Genomic DNA, 23,236 nt, shown 5'->3' with positions numbered 1-23,236 from the left:
GACTTCCTGTACGCGGCGCTATAGATTTTGCCGGCAAGAAATCATTTATTTAGAGAGCTTCTCGAGCCGCGGACATTGATCACCACAGGCGCAGCTGATCGCCCGTCTCAGACACAGACTATCAGTCGCTGCATGCCGCTGTTCTTAAGTTTATTTAGCTCTTAAGAAACTTATGGATGTGTTGAAAGCACTCATAATTATATGACAGTGCTATTAGTACACCATACATATCATTATTGTAGAACACGTGATGAGAATACAGAGAATCACACACAATTTATTTTCACTGCTTCAATTGATTGAATTTCTGATTATGAATAATACATACATACTGATCCGCCCATACACATATTCAAACTCATATACACATATATAGTACATGATTCATACGTGCATACAGTACATATATCCTCATAAGTATATATTTATTCGTAAATATAATCTGATTGATTTGGGTGATGAAGCACTTCAAATTAGCCGATACATTTTCTCAACACTGACGCATTTAACTTGTCTGATATATTTGCGACGCTCATGTCTCGCAGCGGGGGCTGTTAAAGTTGCGTTCACGACAACAATGTTGCAAAAACGTTGGAATATTCGCAACGCGTTTGCTGTGAATGACTACGGTGTTGACTTCCTCATATGCCTTGATGATCATCTCCTGCTTCTCATTAGAGAAATAAAAAGAGGTTCCTCTGAGTTTATTTGCCATTGTACTGTTAGAACATCGTGGTGTCAGTGCTCCATTATTATCCCTTCTGTGAGGAGCGGGCGCGCACATTTATCCAGATGACTGAAGTCTGGCTAGAATTAACGAGACCGATTCAGCCGTGAAGAAACCCGTGAAGAAACCCAGATAGCCTGATGTCAATCATCTCGCTAATTTAAGTTGGAGATTTGGACATTTGCTTGACTTTGTTTAGCCAGGTACGAAGAATACCCCCCAGAGATACAACGTATTCCCTGCAGTTGTTTTGTTTCATAAGCAAACCGAGAAGGGCACATTTACCTCCTCATTAACTTTCGCAATTCTGAAATGAAGCCAGGTTTCAAGCTCCTGAATTTCCCTGTGTGTCGAGCAAACTGAACCTGGAGAGCTCTCAGTGAGAAGGAGTTCAGTCTGTTGACAAATATAATGTCTACAAAACCTCTTCTGTAGCTTGCATCACATAGACAGAAAAAAACAATACTGGTGAATTAAAGATAAATTAATGCGCAAGTTAATACATACAGATGAATGTGCCACTGGTAACAGTTCATTTAAATATTAGGACATTATTTAATGTTTTACTACAGACATGCCAAATCACAGGCTACTTTATTTAATGTTTATTATAGTATTATGTCATTTATTATGTTTTAGACATCCTAATTTCTTTGAATTTGTTTGTAGTTTTCTGCTCTTTTATTTACCCGCATTTTGGCTCCCAATGGTCTGTTTTTAAGAGTTTATTTTTTAACTGAATGTTTTGGTCAATTGATACTAACAAGATTGAATCCTGCCTTTCCGAAACATTATGTCTATGTATACGACTGATTTGCAACAGTGACTTTCTGATACAAAGAAAATGCCATGAAGAGCGTCCCTGAAAACGAGGACTTGGAAGAGAGGAAAGGATTAGTCCGGTGTACTAGGGCAGGGATGGAGAGATGCAGGTGTAGAGATTGATGAAAGGGAGATTTAATTTGTGTTGCCCTGCTTGGTTTCTGGCTCGCTTGCTATCCAGAAAATATGGTGCACTTAGCCAGCTCTCGCTCCACGTACACTTCAAACCCACTAGCACCACCCACTATAGGGCTGGCACTCCAACACAAACCTCATTACGCACACACACACACACACACACACACACACGCGCACACTGACCACACGACAGCGCCGTGACTGCCAAGCCGAACCCGCTCGGTGCCAGCAGAAGTTAGCGGGCCTTTGCAGGTAGCTACGGGAGAGGCAACCATCATCCAAAACAATTATCCCATTATTACTTCAACTTCGCCTTCTGATAAAAGCTTTGCTGTAATCTACCACCTCCACAGAAAGGCCTCCACCATTTGTCAGGTCGAAGTTGATTGCTGTTGTGGTTCAGAACCTCGCACAGACTCCTTTTCCATATTGTTCTATCTTGTTTTGTATGGATGACTAAAAGTATGTTCATCATAGGGAGTATTTATAGCCGATGCTGCTCTCAGTTAAACACACGCGCACACGCACGTGCACGCGCATGCGCACACGTACACGCATACACATACACATACACATACTTTCAAGGGAGATACAAATGAGCAATGGGGGAGCAATTGATTTACACTCAGCAATAGTGTTCCAGTCCCAACCCGTGTTGTTGAAGAAGGGAACATCAGAAGGAGGAGAAGGAGAGGGCGGAAGCTTTTTCTTTACTGGTGTGGGAGCAACACTGACTAAACTCATCAGCTGCACTTGGAGTCAGGAGTGAAAGTGTGTTTTGTCATAATGTGTTTGTGTGCAAGCATCGACTCCCGCTATGGTCATCTTTTTTTTAATCTCCACATTTAAAACTACTCTTCAATTCTAATTGTTTGAGTTGTTTGAACAGATTTTCACTTACGCATCTAAAAAATGTTGTGGTCCTTACTGCACAGTTTATTCTCATCGAGCTCCATTACTCTTGGGGAAAAAGGCAGCTCCGAATAGGATTCCAGTAATGGAAAGTGGAGAGGAAAATGGGGTGTACGGGGGCGGGAAACCTGATTTTCACTCTGAATCATATACAATTAATATTCATAAGATGTCCATCTATTAATAATCTACTACTTTATAGCTCAAATCAAGCGCTGCTATGATGTCTACTGTACTTTCAGTCTGCATGGAAGAAAAAAAACATTGTCATGGTTGCTTAGCGACAGGGTCAGGAGGGGATTACTTCCGCCAACACAGAACAGGATGCAGATAAATTAGCTGCTAAAAACCCACGACGAAATGCAATGATTTAAGGTTAACTTCTATGAGTGGATTAAGCAGCAAGAACTCCACCTGCTAAACAACATGCACTGGAGAGAGAGGAGGTCGACATGATTGAATATACACTAAGAACCACCTCTGCCGCACCACGATTCACAGACTAACTGATGTTGTTCTCGAGAGATCGTGGTCATAAGTGACTACGAGTGTGAAACCCCTCTCCACAGCTTTTTGCAATTGAAACTTTGGAAACTGAGAAAGTGGAGCAACATCCTCCCCAAGCAACCTTAGGAATAAAAACAAGTCGAGTACAACAAGCACATCCACTGAACTGTTTTTCAGTGTGCACAATAAATGGTAACATAAAACAATTATGAATAAAGAGACAAACAAACAAATAAATATAACACTATATACGCCTGTGATGATGATAAAAATACGCCAGCTGCTAGTGTAAAATATAAAGTTCAAGGATCACTAAAGGTATTACAATTCCTCCTGAGGGGGACATGAATGTCTATACCTTATTTCATGGTAATCCATTTAATAGTTGTTGAGATACTTCATATTTAAGGGCTCTACTTTTTTCAGTCTCACTCAGATTAAAAATATAGACAAAATATATAAATATAGCACATCTGTCATACTCATAGAAGAGTGTGTTGCATTCAAAAGAACTCGGAGACATCAGTCAGGAAATTTGAATCGTTTTCCTCTCCCTCTCATCATCTGTCCAGCTCTCACATGTGTTTGCCATTTTGCATCCTTTAACCCTCTTCCTCCCTTTTTCTTTCCCTCGCCATCGTGTCAAAGCAAGCCAACAATCAGTGGCAGCACGCTCACGCTCTCTCATCAACTCCAACTCTGCAAAGCACTTTACAACATTTCTAACACACACGCGCACAATTCCTGTTATAATCGTGCTGGCTCCTATTGGCAGATATTCACAGACATCTTATTGTTCACAATTGGCTTCTGATAAACTGAACTTGCCAGTTGAGATCCCCAGATCTCGGTTTGCGCGCACACACTTGAAGTATACGCACGTTGAGCTGCTGCTGACGGTCATTGTTAAATTATGAATTGGTTCGCGCCGCGATGCTCAGTTTAGGCCTCAGATAAATATGAAGGTTGTATTGGCTTTATGTGAGCAAGAAAATCACTTATCACTTATCAGTGTAGACAGAAAGAGGATGCTGTGAGCCGGCTGAAAATCATGAAACTTAAACGTTAACCAAATCCAGCGTATAGCGTACAGCTGGATGGCGCATGAACATGCGTCTTCATGGTCAGCTGAACCACAAACACTGTCGTGGTTAGGTCAGCCTGCCGAGTCAAGTCTGAGTCATTTGTAACTGCAAAGAGGTCAACACTTAGACAGTACGGAGGGACGGACAAGTTGCAATCTTTAGGAGCATAGAAGGCCGACAGACGGATAACAACAGAGACTGACATCACTGCTGTGTGAGTGATATTTGGGATGATTCATAAGTCCAGATGGCTTCTGTTCTGCTCTACTTCTTGTTTCAGATCCCATGTAAAACAGCCCCTCAAAAGGACAGCAGAGCGTCTGCCCATCAATATCAGCAGATGTGAATACATATAAATCATCTGTTTTACGAGGAACTGATATCTCGGAGTGTTCAATTTTGAACACTCCGAGATATTGTTATACAAGGACGCGGTGGCGGCTGCATCCAAACTCTGTCGTAACTCCATGCAGTGTGACAGCATTAAATCTCAGGATAGCAACGTAACAGCCCATGATGTTTTTGAAATACCTCTGCTTTTAATTATCACAACACCTTCTAATCCATTTATGTTTTACCAGAGCTTTAGTGAGGGGATTTAATCAGGTCACAGGTGTTTTTTAATAGATATAATTGATTAGATGAAAACTGCCTGCAAACATTATTATAAACTATGTCTTTTGTTTTTATACCTAGCAGGATTTCTCTAAAACTCGTTAGCATATTTCAATACAATTTAGTGGATTAGGTCATTGCCGGAGGACAAAATATTAAGTGCCTGGTGCTGATCTAGCAATATTCAAAGGATTTCTTAATGTTGCAAGATAAGGCATTTAGATATTTTTTTGGCCACTTTATCATGAACTTGAATGAAAAAAATATCTGGCACATCTATCTTATGATTTCTGCCGTTGCTTAGCTGAGTTATGTTGTGTCAATAGCTTTAAAAAAAAAATAGGTATAGACCATATTTCATCATATCTAGTTGTGTGGGTGTACTGGATATGAAGCAGGCATCATTGTTATTACCTTTGTCCACCACAAGAAAAGGAATATTTTCTTTTCATGTCATTTTTTTGCTTAAACCTATAAAAACCTTAACCAGCGTTGTTTATTGTATGTTGCAACAAGGCTTTAAAATAATTTCATTTAATTTTGGGGGTTTGATTTTGCCTCTTTATTCTCTTCCATGATATGTGAGATTGAAATGTAATGTTTTTATTGAAGGCCTGTGCAGATATGATGAACTTTAGACAAATAAGACACACAAAAAAATAATTCCTGCAGCTTAGAGTTGCATTCTCGTTTCATGGCCGGTCAGCATCTGTTCATTCTGCCACAATAGACATGGTCTATGGTGAGCTTATATGTAAAAGCCAGGCTTTGATGTTTTGTGTAGTGAAGAAGGCAAGCGAGCAGTCTTCATGCTTCGTGTCCTCAACCAGAGTCCTTCACTTTGCTGCTGTTGTTCTGACAGGCTGAGCCATGGACGCAATTAGGAGACAGACAGACTGCAGATAATAGTCTGACCCGTCTCTTCTCTGTTGTTCCCTTTAACTTTAACATCTGTCTTTGTGATCAATCCACCGATCTCATCATATGTTATTCATTCTGCACTCGCAGTTCAGACATCAAGGGTATGTTTTCATTAGTATCATTATTATCATTAATCATCTCTCTGTTCAGTCATCATGATTATTATTCATATTCCATTGGTGTCCTATCTATTTATGAAGGCAGATAAACCACATATTCTGAACATCATTTACATTTACATAATTTACTGTAAAGTGTGTTGACTGATATACCTTACTCTCCTCACTTTTAAATGACTGTGAAATGGTAAAAATTGTGTATATAGTAGCAGAGACCGTAGAGCTTCTCCCCATTCTCTCCCCACTGAATCATATCCCTCTTCAAAATCTCTTCTACTCTAAGTACAAAAAATCTTTCTATCGGTCTCAACAACTTTGATTTCTTCTACTTCTACTCTGAACATAAATCTCCTGTGATTGTATCATCAGGATTGTTAGGATCCTGTGGTTGGCTGATCCCATTCCTGAAGCTAATTTAATTTGGTACTATCTGTAAATGGCTTTGGATAAGAGCGCCACACAAACATCTCACATATTATTTTAAAAACCTATTCTAAATCATGCAGTAAACTCTACCACGCACGCGCACTCTATAAAAAGGGACAGAGCAGACTTTTTCTGCTAAGGAGACTGAGGTATTTTGGAATGCAGGGAGCACTCCTGAAGACCTTCTTTGGCATCAGGCATTTTCTATGGAGTGGTCTTGTGGAGCAGCAGCATCACGGCGGCTGACAGGAGGAGACTAAACAATCTGGTAAGGAAGGCCAGCAGCGTACTGGGGTGTCCTCTGGATACCGTGGAGGTGGTGGGGGACAGGAGGATGATGGCTAAGCTCTCATCCCTGATGAACCACACCTCCCACCCCATGCAGGACACTCTGGCAGCTCTGCACAGCTCCTTCAGCCACCGGCTGATTCACTCCCGGTGTCTGAGGGAGAGGTACCGCAAGTCCACAAAACACTTATAACACATTAGAATAGTGGTTCTCAACTGGTCTGGCTCTGGGAGTCAACATCACCCTTTAATGACAAGTCGCGACCCAAATCGAGGAACATTCTCTACTTCTCAAATGTATTTAATGAAAAGATGGTGCAGTTTGAACCTGAGAGAGTACAGAACATGTATGCCAACACAAAAACAAGTTTAATGATAAACCAAAACGACCAGCTGGTGGCGATGCTAGAGAGGGAACTATTCCCTTTTACACTCAATTAGCTGCATTTTAATTAAAAACCCCAAAGTAGATCTTTAGGACACGAGGTATTACACCATACATAACAATTCAGAATCGTCAGCCATTTTTAAACAGACTCAACAGCGTTCATGCACAAACAAAAAAGTCCAACAACTAAGAAGTAGTTTCAAAAAGACTCAAATGACCTACCTTTAACTGAGAATACACACTCACTGAATCTATGACTAACACTTTACTATGGAAAATACTAACTACCAAGATCTTGCCACAGTTTTTTAAAACATCGGGTGTTCTTTGCACTTCGCTTAATGTAGTTTAACCACTTGGATGACATCTTGTAAGGTTCCATGAAGCACTGGGACCATATCCTTTGCTGCCAGGGCCTCTCGATGCAAAGAACACTGGCGCCAAGTTGCATTCGGAGCTTTGTCAAGAATTCTCCTCACGACCCCCAAGTTTTTTCCTGTCATGCAGGCAGCGCCATCAGTTGTGAATTTTATATTCAGGCTGTTTAATTTAATTATCCTAAAAATCCAGAGTCTCCCCTATATCAGGATGGTTTGACCCAACCTGGCACACGCTGCTGAAAACATGAAGGGACAAGTGCAAAACAAGTTGAAACCAGAGCTGGCAAAAAAACGACACTCCACTGCATAAAAAAGTCCCTTCAAAATAAAACTACAGGATTTTTTTAATTTATTTTGAATTTTTGCCCAGGCAAAGGCACCCACTGAAAACTGGTCCGCGACCCACCAGGCCCTATTTCTCGTACCTGGCTAAACAAAGTCAAGCAAATGTCCCAATCTCCATCTTAAATTAGCGAGATGATTGACATCAGGCTATCTGGGTTTCTTCACGGCTGATCCGCGCTGAAACGGTCTCGTTAATTCTAGCCAGACGTCAGTCATCTGGATAAATGTGCGCGCCCGCTCCTCTTCAGAAGGGATAATAATGGAGCACTGACACCACGATGTTCTAACAGTACAATGGCAAATAAACTCAGAGGAACCTCTTTTTATTTCTCTAATGAGAAGCAGGAGATGATCATCAAGGCATATGAGGAAGTCAATACCGTAGTCATTCACAGCAAACGCGTTGCGAATATTCCAACGTTTTTGCAACATTGTTGCCGTGAACGCAACTTTAACAGCCCCCGCTGCGAGACATGAGCGTCGCAAATATATCAGACAAGTTAAATGCGTCAGTGTTGAGAAAATGTATCGGCTAATTTGAAGTGCTTCATCACCCAAATCAATCAGATTATATTTACAAATATATATATACTTATGAGGATATATGTACTGTATGCACGTATGAATCATGTACTTTATATGTGTATATGAGTTTGAATATGTGTATGGGCGGATCAGTATGTATGTATTATTCATAATCAGAAATCCAATCAATTGAAGCAGTGAAAATAAATTGTGTGTGATTCTCTGTATTCTTATCACGCCCACCTTAATCATGTTCTACAATAATGATATGCATGGTGTACTAATAACACTGTCACATATGAGTGCTTTCAACACATCCATAAGTTTCTTAAGAGCTAAATAAACTTAAGAACAGCGGCATGCAGCGGCTGATAGTCTGTGTCTGAGACGGGCGATCAGCTGCGCCTGTGGTGATCAATGTCCGCGGCTCGAGAAGCTCTCGTAAATAAATTATTTCTTGCCGGCAAAATCTATAGCGCCGCGTACAGGAAGTCATGATGATGTAAAGGATGGATCCTGGCGATCTGAAAGAACTCTCTCCCTATAAAACTAATATAACTAATATCGCTCCTTCATCAATGAGGAAGTTAGCTGCCTTTTTTGTCCGTGGGAGTGTCCAGCTTATCCAGTGAATTTCAATAAGCCTGCCCGGGAGCAGGTTTAAATTTTTGGATGTGTTGCTATGGTGATTTATCTAAGCTTGCTTCGAGAAACCGAGAAAGCCTGACCTACGTCATCTTATCCTGACAATTAGCCCGCTAACTCAGTAAGCCAGGTACGAGAAATAGGGCCCAGTTGAGAATCACTGCTTTAGAACACTTTTGGCCACTTTAATTATGTTCATCATCTAGTGCAATATATAATACATTTAAATACTTTTCAAATACTGTTTTACTCCGTCTGGATATTTAATATTGCTATTCTTTTCTTATTTACTGTTTTTATTACTGTTTCACTGTTTATTTATATTACTTGATTTTGTTTAATTTACGATGTGTCTCTGTGTGCAATGCTGCTGTAATCCTGCAATTTCCCCACTGCGGGACAAATAAAGGATTATCTTATTTTATTTCATGCAGCTATTAAGAGGGAACAGAAGTATAGCATGTGTTAATGATAATAATAATACTGCTGCTGAACTTTTATATCACAGCTTAAAAATAAGATGTTTTGCTTTAAGGGGTCAAAGGAATATAGAAATAAAATGACTTGCAAAGTTATACACATTAAGAGTGACAAAGTAGCAACCCGGCACACAGACACACACACACACACACACACACACACACACACACACACTCACACGCACAGCTCTCAACATGGTGAACATATGCAGGTACATAAAGAATACCCAGGACATTTAGAGCTGGGGAGTAATGAACCTTGTCTTATGATGTAAATAACATTTTAGAGGTGTGCGTGTGTGTGTGTGTGTGTGTGTGTGTGTGTGTGTGTGTGTGTGTGTGTGGAGGCGGGTCCCATCGTTAATAATATCTCCTCTCTTGCAACATCTTCATCCAGCAGAGTAGGAGCTGATTAGCAAATCCAATCCAGATGTTTAGTGTCTCCTCAGAGACGTATTACTGATTCATAATTAGTTACTCTTTGAGTGTGGTTTTGTGTGTGCGAGCTCATGTGTTCACATTATTGAATGCATTTGGATTTATTCTCATTATTGATTAGTGCTGTCTACTTCCTCAATGCACATGTTTTATAGGTGTGAGGGTAAGTGTCAGATCTTTATTTAACAGCAGCTGAGCATCGTCATGTCCCTGGAAAAGGGAAATGTGATGTTCATTTATTGTGCTATTGTTTTATACATTTTCTGTCTTTGTCTCATCAGACGTTTTTGTTTCCTGTTTCAGTGAATTTCAGCCCTGTCCCTGTGAATCACGTTTTGAGGGTAACACATTTTGTTATGGATTTCGTTTCCTTTTGAAGTATCACAAATAAGTTGTATACACATGATTTTCACCAAGGAGACAGCTGTTTGTGTCCTGTGTGAATCATACATGTGTTGCCTATATATTTATATAGGCAACACATTATATATATATATATATATATATATATATATATATATATATATATATATATATATATATATATATATATATATATATATATATAAGGTACTTTTGTTGCGTTTTGTCTCAGTTTTGTAGTAATTTAAAGATAAATCCTGATGCTTTTTACTAACCTTACCAAGTGATGTTGTTGACTCAACTAAATGAAGCAGTTTTGGAGCTTTCTGGTTGTTGCTGTTTGTTTAGTTTTGTTTCATTTTACGCTGATCGTGTTTTAAACAGTTTCAAGAAGCAACCGTAATCTGGAAGTAAACATTTTCCCCTCAAAACATTATTGAGAGTGCAGTTTAGTTGTATGGAAAGTCATTTTAAGGCCACCTGCTATTTGGAGTCTATACACCCAAGGGCACATTCTCCTCTAACCAATATGACAGCAAAACTGAGGGCTTTGCAGCCTAAAACTGTGTGTGTACCTCGTTGCCAACTACTGCAGCTGTGCTCGTCTCAACCGGATAGACAGTTCTCGAGAGCCCCAATCCCAGTACACGTCGCCTAGACATCCCTCTTCGGCATTTCGGATACTGCACTCTCAGGTTGAAAGTTGTCTTTGTTCCACTGACTAATAACAATAAGAACTTTGCACTAAGATGCTTTAGGAGCAAAGAGTTGAGCAGTCACCCCTGCAAAGAATTTCCTGGAAGAAAATCAATGGGAAAAAAAAGGCTCTTCTGGCATACAGCGCAAGAAAAATCAATTTCTCTTGAACTGTGCCAGTAGTATTTTTAGGTGTGTACTTAGCATGTTATGCTTTATACTACCTCACTAAATGAAAGGGGGTGTATTCTACATTTTACTTCAATTTGTTGGGTACCACTGGACTACAGAACTGTATAAAAGGTTGTTCAAACTAGCTCTGGTTACAAAAATACGCAACAGCATACATCTAATAATATAATATATATTTCTGTCTTTTCTGTCTATTCTTCTGTCTATTCTTCTGCAGCAGTACTTGTATTAAGTAAATTTTTCTTTTAATACGGCTGAAGTTTTACTTACAGTCGCGGTCAGAAACGTTTAACTCGTTATGAAACAATGTCTCAATCAATGCAATACTAATGCGTCTATGACTTAGATCACCAGCGAAAATATTGGCTATTTCTATGAAGTTATTCTTAATGCTTGTCATTTATGCCACCGGGTGGAATCTGTGCCAAATCAGGCATAAGGAAGCAGGTTAACCAGAAAGTCCATAATCTCATACAGCAACCTGTCCACTGCGGACAGACCCACATCCGGCTTCAGAGCTCCGAGGTGAAGAGCTCTCCACCCGGCAGCAGCAGCTTAAGCCAGGTGCAGAGTTCGACTCCCTGCTCAGCCCGCTGGGAACCAACTCCACGCTGCTGGATGCCCAGGTGGTATTGCTGTTAAATGTGATGTTTTCTAAAGGGATTCTGGTGCTCAGAAAAAATGCAGCGTTTGTCCACAGAGACTGCCAAAATCAACGCAAAATTGAAGTATGATTTTAAAAGCAGGACTAAAGTATTTTTATACCATTATTATGGTACTTTTACTCAAAGAAACTAAATACCTCTTCCCCCACTGAAAACCCTCAAGGCTTAGAAATATCTTCTGCGCCCCAAATAATGACTGCAATCTTGTTCCGGACTACACCGGTTGCCAGTTATCTAATGCCCTTATCCACAACCGACACATTTATATTCCATGCACCGTGACAGAGTAGCTGGGGGCTCTGTGTTTTGCTCAAGGACACGCAGAGATCAAATGGATGACCTTTCATTTATCCGTTGTAGATTCTAGCCACTTGCCCTAATAGGTATGCGGTTACCCGCTTCATTAATTCATCATTACGAAATTGCCTTGGAGGAACAGAGAATATTTCATTTACATTTTTATGTAGCAAGCTGATCCCTGATTTGAACGCTTATACATGTGATGGATGGGCGCGGCTTAGTGTCTCGATGACACTCAACTGTTGATTCCAGAGGGAATGAATAAGCACTACTTATTTAAATATTGAATGTAGGATCAGTTAAGACGTCAGTTAAGATTATGGCTGCAACAATTATTTTGATAATCTGAGGTTTATTATAAAATACAGGAAAATAGTCCAGAGAATGTTTTGCCATTTTTACTTGACAAATATGCATTATTTTCCACAGAAAACATTTTGTCAAAGCAGTGAAAGCCCAGTTCGTTGTGTGTCCAAACACATTTGGCCAATATAGCTGATTGTTATTTGAATCTGCTGCCATGAAAGCAACAGTTAGTTTGACCTTGTGTCCTTTTTGTGTTGTTTTGTCCATTGTTTTTATTTGTTGTGCTAGCATACACATATGGAAACACGACAACACCATTAAAATTAAGCCATTTGGAAAAGACGCTCAGTGATTCAGGTTAAGAATTACCCAAAGGAATCAAGGCATTATTATGACATGTAGTTGTAACGCCCTTCACGATACACAGAAAATGTATGAACAGATTTTTTTAATGTTTAAATTAGAGTAGAGCCTGAACAATAAAATAGAGCAAATTATATGTAAATAGCACTAAACAAAGAAAGAGAAATAATATATGAAGTTACATATGTGTGCGTGCACTAGTCATTTTGTTCATAATACCTCACAATGACAGAACAGGAAAACTGTCCAACTGCCGAAATAGTGGAGGTCAAATTGGACCCAGAATATAGTCCATAAACTTTGATGGATATTTACAACAGACAGTTAGAATAGCCCAATTTTCCAATTAACTTGGTGAGCACAAAGCTTATATAATAGATTGATGGCCAAACCTTTTACGGGGCCTTCCCCAACCATCTAACGTTTACTATCAAATCTGTTGCACGTATACGGTTTCCTGCCGCCATCTGACGAGTGACCTTCAAGCTTCTCTTTTTTTAATTTGTCCTTTTAAGAGAACGCTTTCTCTTCGTACTAGCCCTGTCACCGAGTTCATTAATTTCATTAATCAACAAACTTAGCCTAAAGGCATAGGAGGTTATTACAGCCAAAAGAAAATGTGTTTAATATTAGAACTTTCTCATTTTATATTAATAGCTCTTTTTGTATGCATGTATCTTGAAATGTCAGCTAGGGATGGGTATCGTTTGGGTTTTTTCCGATACCGGTGCTAAACCGATACTTTTAAAACGATACCGGTGCCTAAACGGTGCCTGAACCGATACTTTTTTATTGCCAAGGCAATTTTTTTTCTTCAAATTGAACAATTTTATTAACTGTTTAATATATATATATAATATATATAAATAAATAAGTACATACAAAACACACTTCAAACTACAGTTTCAAACCTTTTAACTTCAAACTATAAAAATATATATTTAAAAAAAGAACAGACACAAGCATCAGGTGGCCTGATGGGACCGTGTGCAACAGAACTCAGACACTGTTGGATCCTAAAACTGCTGCTTTACTGGACTACACGTCATCAGTAATATCAACTGGAGAGATTTGTTCCATCAAGCCGAGGACGGACGTTCAAAAGCTCGTGCTCGTGTCTGCAGCGATCTCTGTGTGCGAGCACTGTGTGTGTGTGTGTGTGTGTGTGAGCGCTGGAAGCCCCGCCCCCTCCAGCCCCGCTCTGCATGCAGGCAGACAGAGAGCAGAGCAGCGAGTGTGCTCTGATCCGTGCTATTTTAATAATCGTTTTTAATGTGCGGGCACCGCGCTACCTTTTTAGTATCTATATACCGTGCAACTTTACAGAGTAGTGTAAAAAAAAAGTATTTAAATCGGCTCAGGCACCGGAAGGAAGCACTGAAATCTGCGTTGCTGGCACCGGTTCTCGGTACCCAACCCTAGTGTCAGCACAAGGCTTCTCTGTAGAGCAGAAGAACATTTTCCATGAAGATTTATGGAATTGAGCTGCCTTTGGTGCTGCTACAGAGAAGGTGTCAGAGGGTAATAGGAAGATCAATGAAAATGAGTGGTTTATGCTTCCATCACTGATGTATTGATTGATGCATCAACCAATATCACACTGTGTTTGCCGCCTGCCCGCTCACCCGCCTCTCTGTCTGTCTGTCTGCCTGTCTGTCTGTCTGTCTGTCTGTCTGTCTGTCTCTGTCACCTGTTTCCAAGAGAGAGAACGAGCTTCTCCATCTGCCCCTAGATCTTCATCACTCGCTCTCTGTCTCCCTTACTCTCGCTGCTTCAGTGTCTCTGTCATCACCTCCTTTATTTCTCACTTGGCTCACTTTGTCACTCGGTTATCTGTTTTTATCAGCGTCATTTTTCTCTCTCGCACCACACACCACTCTCCTGTCACATACCCAACTTCCCGTTGCACACACTTACATATTCTCCTCTTTTCCTCGAGCGAATATGAGAAGGTGTCTGCTCTCCCCATATGGCCTGTCAAGTTCCAGTAGTGAGAGTGTGGGTGGTGTGTTGCATTCTAACATAGCCTGTAAAAAAAGAAATCATATGTTGAATGGTGGTGAAATAGGCAGTGAAGAAGAACATCCATAGATGCGCCTTTGGATTTACAATACCTCAACAGCTGTAAATAATTAAAGGAAGTGCATTTTTTGGAAACTATCTATTATAAATCAATGATTGATCAGTGTTAGAAAAAATAAGCAGGTGGTGTTCTTGAAATATGCGGGTAAACATAAACAATGGGTAGACTGAAGATGAAGAACAATCCTACTGGATCTGTAATTATTCGGTTTGATTGTTTGTCTTATTCTACAACACACACAACAGTCTACAGCTGCACACTCTGTAATGCAAAAACAAAGGACGGGAAAAATATGTGCTTAAATACATGCAGTATAATAAAGTCAACTGACGGAAAAAAATAGTGGGCAACCAATTAAATGTACATGTATAAGGTCAATTGTAATTATTAGTTACTTTACACATCAAGGAATTATATTAATATATTATTACCAAGGCTTAACATTTTAAATGTCTTGAGGAAGTTTAGCAGGTTTGAATCAAGCATTCTTTGTTGATTTTCATGTCTTTGATTGTTGTAAATTGTCTTTAAGGTGCCACTTAAGGTTGTTTATACTATATACAGGATGGAAATAGGTTGTGATCTTTCAACAATTTTCTTTAATTCCAATCTTGCGACTGACTTTGGTTATATATATACATAAAAGAGGCAGAGTGGAAGAGAGGTTTTTCTATCGGTCCCTGGGTGGATTATAGTAACTGAAACAAATAGAGCCCAGTGGACTCGGTCACCTGCCATGCAGTCAATCCAATCTTTTCTGATGGAGCCAATTCTTGTTAGAAGGACATGTTGCTCTTAGTCCAAATTATAGCAGCATGCTGTGCTTCTACCTGCATCCAAGAAAAACAAACGTCTGTGTGTTATCTGTGTTTCACAGCAAACAGGATGATGGTTGTGTTGGTGGCGATAGTGGTGTCGAATGGCACATACAGGCGCGCTAATGACAAAACAGCTCTATCGACTGTTCAACAGAAAATAGGATGATGTTGATGTGTGTGGGAGAAGCTGCCATTCTAGAACATATTATAGCCTTGTAGTGACTAAACACAACTGTATTTCGTTCTGTTCTATTATATTTATATGTGGGCACAGATTCAGCTGGGATCAGAAGTATTAGAGCATCCTCTCATCATAGAGGAATATTGCATCAGTACATACATACTGGTATGATTCTACTTCATGCACGGAGGGAGTCTTCATCCGTGAGTTGTGGCGTTACCCTGACAACCTCCTTAGGTTTACTGCGGGATTCAGCCAGATTATGAATAATGGAGAAAGGTCAGGATAGATTTTCAATGGATTTATGGACCACATGGCCGTGGCTGCATCAGCAAGGATTCTGGAGCGATCAGTTCCATTACAAAGGGCGGGGGGTGTTCTTGCCTGAGGGGGGTCAGTGGGGGATAGAAGTACTGTATCTGCCACAAAGAAGTGGTATACATCCCTTAAATCAAAACGCCCTGCACATTAATTTGTGATGCAGCTCAGCAGTGTCTTCAGTTGTTCTCGTCATAAATCTGATATTTTAACAAAGTTATCAATTAATCAAAATATGATGATGAAAGTAAGAGCCATTCCCATGCTCAATTATGTCTCATAGGTTGTTGCAGCAACTCTTGATGATTGGATGGTGAGCACTTCTGTTCTAGAAACTGCTCAGAAACACTGGTAGTGTCCATTTTCATTCAGAGATGAGAGGTCAAGGGACCCTTTTGAAAATGGCCATGCCATTTTATCTGTTCGGTCCCTTCCTGACAGATCAAATATGTTGCAGGAAGAAGTTTACTTCAATGAATGATTGTCTGAATGGCTTTCAGATGGGTGGGCTACACAGACAAATAATTAAAATGTGTGTAGCTGTAATTTCCTTCATTTAAAAAAATCAAATCTCTTCAGCCATTAGCAACTTAAGTCTTCATTTCATGTTTCAAAGTGTGTGTCTAGTCTGCACATGAATAAAACGCTGATTGCTTACTGCCTGATTTTTGGAGCTTTACAGTAATCCCTCTCCTTAATAAGCTGTTTCATATGCCTCATAATTCAAAAAGGGGGTCAGAGTGAGCCTTAATCATTCATTCTATGTCTGTTTCTGCTCCAAAAGGCGGGCTGTCGTGACTTTTAATGTGTCCTTTTAGTGTATCACAGTGTGTGATGTGGGAGATGTCATTTAGAGAGTGTCAGCAGCAACCAAGGCTGAGAGTCGTGTCCCCCAGTTGACACCAAGTAAACAGTCACTTAGCCTGCGTATCTCTGTCCACCCCCATAACTCTGATGGAGACTAATGATCACACCCATGTGTATAATTGCTCTGACATCTCACGGCGACGGACCATGTAGAGCAGTAAATCGGGAACGGCTTTAAACAAAATCCAGGAATGGAAATTAGAAACATTCAACCACTATGGAAGGTCTACTTTTTTCTTTCTTTTTCGGAGCATATGGGGAAACAGGTACATGGCCGCATGCAGATACAAGCATGCAGAACACACCTATCTGCACTGGCATGTGTGACTTGGCAGACAACACCATTTTTAAACAGAGCTAGCCTTTGCAATTTGTTTGCATAATTTTAATTAAATGCTTGCTCAGAAGGACCCAATCAGGGTGTCAAATAGAAAGTAGGAGACAATAAATCCTTTTATATGTTAATCTACTTTACTATGACATTGTCTCACCTGTCAGGGAAATTAATATTTCACCCCTCAAATTACACAGAGGTATTTGATACAGTGCAGATAAATACAAGTGTTATTCCATCATTTTAGATTAGCTTTGCTTTTGGGCTGCTATTAATGATTTTTTACACTGCAGGTGTATTTTGATCTTTTCCAAGCAAATCTTGATAACATTTCATAGCTCCTTAGTGTGAAAACTGACCAAAAGATTTTTGTTTGTTTTCACTAATAGATTTTCTTCATGCCAGCTATTGTAATGCTAAATTTGTACACTTGAAGACATCAAAGCTTGCAATCTAAAAAAATAGTCATGAATCAGTTTGCCACCTTCCTATTTACAAGAAGAAAGGGAAGAGCTTTTTTTTCATTCTTCTGCATCTTGCAGAAAACAGCTGGGAGCTAATGGATTTCTCTCGTTGACTTGAGTGCACTGACGATCAACAAAACTGATTTGATTCATGAGGCTGAACAAAAACACACACACACACACAACAACAACATAAATCCATTGCATTTACACTCTGACAATCATCAACACCAAAGTATACAACAATATGGGAAATATGTATGTAAATTAAGATCAAACAATCAAGTCCACTGAGACTGAGATACACACAAATTGATCATGGCCCAGTCCTAATTCAGTAGGTCTATATGGAGACACAGCTTGTCATAATTAAGTCCTTTATATTAAGCTCACATCACATGACAACATTTCCCCATCTGCCTGACAGGAGGTGATACCTTTTAGGATTACACAAAGATTTTACATAAACTGAGACAAGTCTGATGTAGCTTTAGTGCTCTTTTACTTTTGCGGAACATTTGTAATCTAATGGGGAGGGAACTTCCGGAAACATTTTAATCATATTAATTAAACCATTATGTATTTGAGAAACCTAATAAGAAGATCAAATTAGGACTTTTTGTCTGATGACATTTTTTTTAACATGTCACAGTAAGAAAAAAATAAGGATGTTAAATGATTGACTAAAAGACGGCTGAATTACATTTAGCTGCTTCCAGTTTCAGGGTCATGGCACTGTGCATGCGGGGTCACTGGCTTGCTGTCATGGCTTGCTGGGACACTTGAAAAGAACAGAGTCATTGTTAATGTTATTAGTTGCACCGGTGCTTTTCCTACTATGATAAATTTGTTGTGCAAAGGGTCTATTATACTATAAGGCACAGGTCTTGGTGCCCGGTCACAACCCGAGTCATCCATCACGCAACTCAACAGGAACACCTTGCCTTGAGGGGCCATTCACCTCAGTCAGCAGCCTCTTACTGTACCATTTATTATGACCACACACACACACACACACACACACACACACACACACACACACACACACACACACACACACACACACACACACACACACACACACTGACAGCGTTTGTCCTCCCCCCAGGTGACGATTCTAATCATCCTGGCCCTGGCCTTCCTCGCCTGCATCGTGTTCCTGGTGGTTTATAAAGCCTTCACCTACGACCACGCCTGCCCAGATGGATTCATTTACAAGGTAAGACCCATAAGTGGCTAGTATTTTATTTTACGGCATTACAACACACCTACTCACAGTCCAGAGAAAGTCAGGTGGTTAACAGGGCAGCTGTAAAGTACAGTTGAAAGTAAGCCTCCACAGGATAAGTAAAGTGGTAATGATTATTTTAATTATTGATACATTTTTAATTGGATTTTTTTGTTTTTAAAATACCCCAAAATAGGTAGACATTTCCTACAGCCCGAGGTTACGTTGTCAGATTACTCGTTTTGTGGAACAAAAAACAAGAGATGGAGAAAAGAAGAAAATTCCAGATGTTTGAACAAAAAAGGGTTAAATAATTCCTTTTTGCAAAAGTAAAAGGTTGACAATTTGTATTTGCTTTCTATTTTAAGTTAGAGAAGACAGATATTACTCCTAAACCTGGCCTTGGAATATATATTTCCAGGCAGGAGCTGGTTAATTTATCTTAATTTAACGCAAAGACTTGAAACGAGGGGAAAGAATCCAAATCCACCTGAAGCTTTCTAGTTAGAGTGTTTAGTCCACACAAACAACAAATGCTAAGAACAATAATGTCCTATGTTATGAGGGCTTTAATCTCTATAAACAGATTTTGCATTCATATGCTGAAGATTTTGGTATCGGAAGCAATATCGGAGTAATATTGACCAATCAAGTTTGAGCAGGCTGTGGTGGAATGAAGGTAAACAGTTCGCGTGGAGAGCAAAAGAAGTGGAAAGCATTGACCGAAATGCAATCTCGAAACCCATCTGGCAATGATTTCACTTTTTGTTAGTTTAACAATCTACTACTTGTAAACCGGCTACTTGTGAAACAATCTGGTCAAGTTGCAAATTGGACTGTAAACAATGAGCAATTTGGACCTTTTGAAGATGCTGGCTGGAGGATTTCGTTATCTTTGGACAGAGCCAAACCCTGTTTCTTATTGTTTCTTTCTTGTTGTTTCCAGTCTTTAACCCACAGTCTCCTTCTCCAGCCTTTACGTTTAATGAACAAATATGTGTGGTATCAATGTTTTCAAAATAATCAATAAATGTATTTCCAAAATGATTTCTTTCAGTAATTGACAAATTAACTATCCTTCTAAGAACTAGTTACATATCCTCTATAGTCTATACCTAAGAGTCCTTGTGCAAGGCACTGACTCCTCTCTGCCCTTCACATCTCCCTCTGTACATTCTTTCTAATCTAAATAAAGAATTAAAGGGGAGTGCAGTCACCGCAAGGCAGTGGGCGGTCCGTGGATTTGGTACCTATGCCTGCTATTTAGTTTAACAGCTGATCGCTGATCAAAGCTAACAAGGCTCATAAGAAGGCAATCATCAATCAGTGATATCAGTGATTTTGTTATGACCAGTATAATTAAATGTAATTTAGGCTTTTGTTCCTTGACACAGAATCCAAAGAAAGAGACTCTATTGAGGCTGCTCTCATATGCCATTAGCCATGTCGACTATTAGATGCAAATTAGAATTACTGCCTATTTGAAAATAATGACCACATTATGGTCACTAACCCCCAATTTATATGGATTAGGTCACAAAAGAAATTGGTTCATACAGCCATTCTTATCCAGCAATATGCTTTCCAGATATACACAGTATTAGTGTTGAATCTTTAAAGTTATGCAGCATGTGACCCACACAGCCTTTCCTTTCCTTTCCACTCTCCTCTACTCTCCAGTTTGTACTTTGTGAAAAATGTCACCTTGGAAGTCTGTGTCTCGAGACAAAACTGGTCTTTAAGGTGGAATAAATCTAGTTCCAGGCTCAAAGTCTCCACAGGGTGCAGTCTGCAGAGGTATTATTAGCGGTGTCACATGTATGTTCACTGGGTGTAAAAGTGTTGATAGAAAAACTTCGTGCCATATTTAGTGAGCAATCACTCACACAATATGGCACGTGCACTGCACAACTGCACAAAAGGTTGTTAATGTGTACACACTGAAGCACATTATAATGCTATATGGACTCGAAATACACTAATATGCACATGCATTACAGTATTATGTCCTGTGGGTCCCCTCCCTTCCAAATGTTCCTGCATTAGATTCAGTAATATAAATGGCTTATTCTATCTCTTCCCTTTTTCCTCTAATAAAAACAGGGCTGTACAACAATACAGAGTATAGGCTCCGTGCAATTGTATGTAGAGTTTGACTTTTCCTCTGACTGGCTGGTTGGGACCGAGAGGACTTCGACAACAAACAACTGGATCATTTTATCCGATTGTATTCATGTGCAAACAAGATACATATGTGATTATGCTCAGTGCAAACACATCTTGTTTAAAACTATGCATTCCACAACTACAGACCTGTAATTTAAATGTTATATATTTTTAATTTTTCTCCCTCACAGCACAAGAGGTGTATCCCGGCGTCTCTGGAGGCCTACTACGCTGCCCAGGATGCCAACTCGAGGGGCCGTTTCTACACAGTGATCAGCCACTACAGCATGGCCAAGCAGACCACCTCGCACTCTGTCACCCCCTGGCTGCCTGGAGGGGCCCCGGGGCAGCAGCATGACGCTAAACCCCCCGCTGGCGAGGGCCACTGAGTTAGCTGAGCGGTTAAAGTGTGTTGTAAACACATGCAGACGTGAAGAAACACAGGCAGATAGAGACGCACACACACGAACATGTAGGTGAACATCTTTCATAGATATAGATAAAAGAGACGCAACAGAAACACATCCAGTATAATGCCAGTATAGAGGGAAAACATGCATGCAGACATAAAAACGCACATTCTAGGTTATATTCCGATTTCCCTTGACTGCCCATTTATGTGCTCACTTCCTTATTGAGGGGCATTTCCCATTGAACCTTTGCTGTTTTGGGATTATCATTGTCTGCTGATACACACTCCCACATACAAACACAGCCTGCTCTCTCGTTACCATGTTTTTAAGCCCTTCCTCTTAATTTATTATTTATTGACTGTCTTGATATATTTATTTTTTACTGTAATGTATGGATGATTTTTATGTGATTATCTTTGTACAAAGGCACGAGTCGATGCTGAATTTCACGCTTCCTCTTAGTGAGATTCTCTGAAGTTTGAAGTATTTTTTTTTTCAAGTGTATTACTGTAGTTAATGTAAATTCATCCACGGCCCCTTTTCTCAGATCACTTTATATTCCAACCCCAAAAAAATATCAGTATGGTCTTGTATTGCTGTAACACATTTTTAAACACAACATTTTAGCTGTACTGTCTGAGGAAGGCTCGATGCCAGAGTTCACAGCCACAGCACATCCTGAGTTGATCTAATTAATTTTTCCATCATGGTGGTTTGATAGCCAATATACAATGACAATTCAATGTGCTGTGTTATACAATTTAAATCCTGATATCTCCCAGTGACCCAAGCTGAACCTGTACCTGAACTGTGTGCTCAGGCTAGTTCTTTTGTGTGTATGCATTGTAGTAGCTTTTATTAGGAGGTTTTCATTTCTGTTTCTACAGACCTACGATTCTTTCATGCAAGTTACTTACATATTGCTTCAGTGTAGTAGCTCCATGAAACACAATGTTGAAGATGCAAAAGGAAATACCGTGCATATCACCGTCTCTTGCCCACAATGTTTTTTTCCGCTGAGATTTACATTTATTGATGGGCTTCAACTGCAGTCGAGTTCTGTTCCTGTACCATTTTTTTTTAATTTGGCAATGTTGGATCTTTTGTTAAGAGCGCTTTTATGAGATATTGTGATGTTGTTAGTTGATATATAGCGGTACCTGGTGTAATTTATCAGTGATCTTGTCCCTGTTCTCTTGGTTTGAATTCAAAATAAAACAAGCTGTGACCTGTACAGTGTGTCTCTGTCAGTCCCACTTACCGCTGTGTCTCTGTAGCACTCACACAGCGCTTAATGCAGCCTGAAGCAGTGCAGTTAAGGCTTTTCATGCGGCGCATTATATTATTCAGATACGCATACTCCTACTCAAATTCATACTACATTAGATATGTTTTTGGCCGTTTGTGTATAGGACATGCCAGAGCTGCAGAGAGATTTGTTGGTTGTAATGATGACTAGCTGTAATTGACAGCAAAAATGTACTAGAAGAATACCTGGATCTGTAATGGCTACAGGATACATTATGCATCCACATATTGTACACTGTGAATGGCAGATAAGGCCTCTGTTCTTCTGATGAACAGCACTAACAGCTGTGTCTTCAGTGAGGGACAAGAATAGCTGGCTTTTCTAATTACATGCTTGTATTCTAATTAATCTGTCAGTGTGAGATGTCCGCTGAATGCAACAGAGCGTTCAGCAAAAGAGAGAAGAAAACA

General features: G+C 39.8%; 1 protein-coding gene across 1 annotated transcript in view; it reads left to right on the top strand.

The window, feature by feature from the left end:
- The window catches only part of nsg2 (neuronal vesicle trafficking associated 2), a gene marked incomplete at both ends in the record, with an annotated part of 36,134 nt that extends 14,641 nt beyond the window's left edge, over positions 1-21,493 (top strand). The window contains 2 exons of the mRNA XM_079214150.1: positions 18,819-18,929; positions 21,296-21,493. Coding sequence (XP_079070276.1) covers positions 18,819-18,929; positions 21,296-21,493 — 309 coding nt within the window. The remainder of the gene's footprint in view (positions 1-18,818; positions 18,930-21,295) is intronic.
- Positions 21,494-23,236: the final 1,743 nt, after the last annotated feature.

Source organism: Taurulus bubalis (genome assembly GCF_910589615.1).
Source record: "Taurulus bubalis genome assembly, chromosome: 2".
In the NCBI taxonomy this organism is placed as follows: Eukaryota; Metazoa; Chordata; class Actinopteri; order Perciformes; family Cottidae; genus Taurulus; species Taurulus bubalis.
The sequence above is the reverse complement of the archived record's forward strand: the minus strand, read 5'-3'. Positions and strand labels throughout refer to the sequence as shown.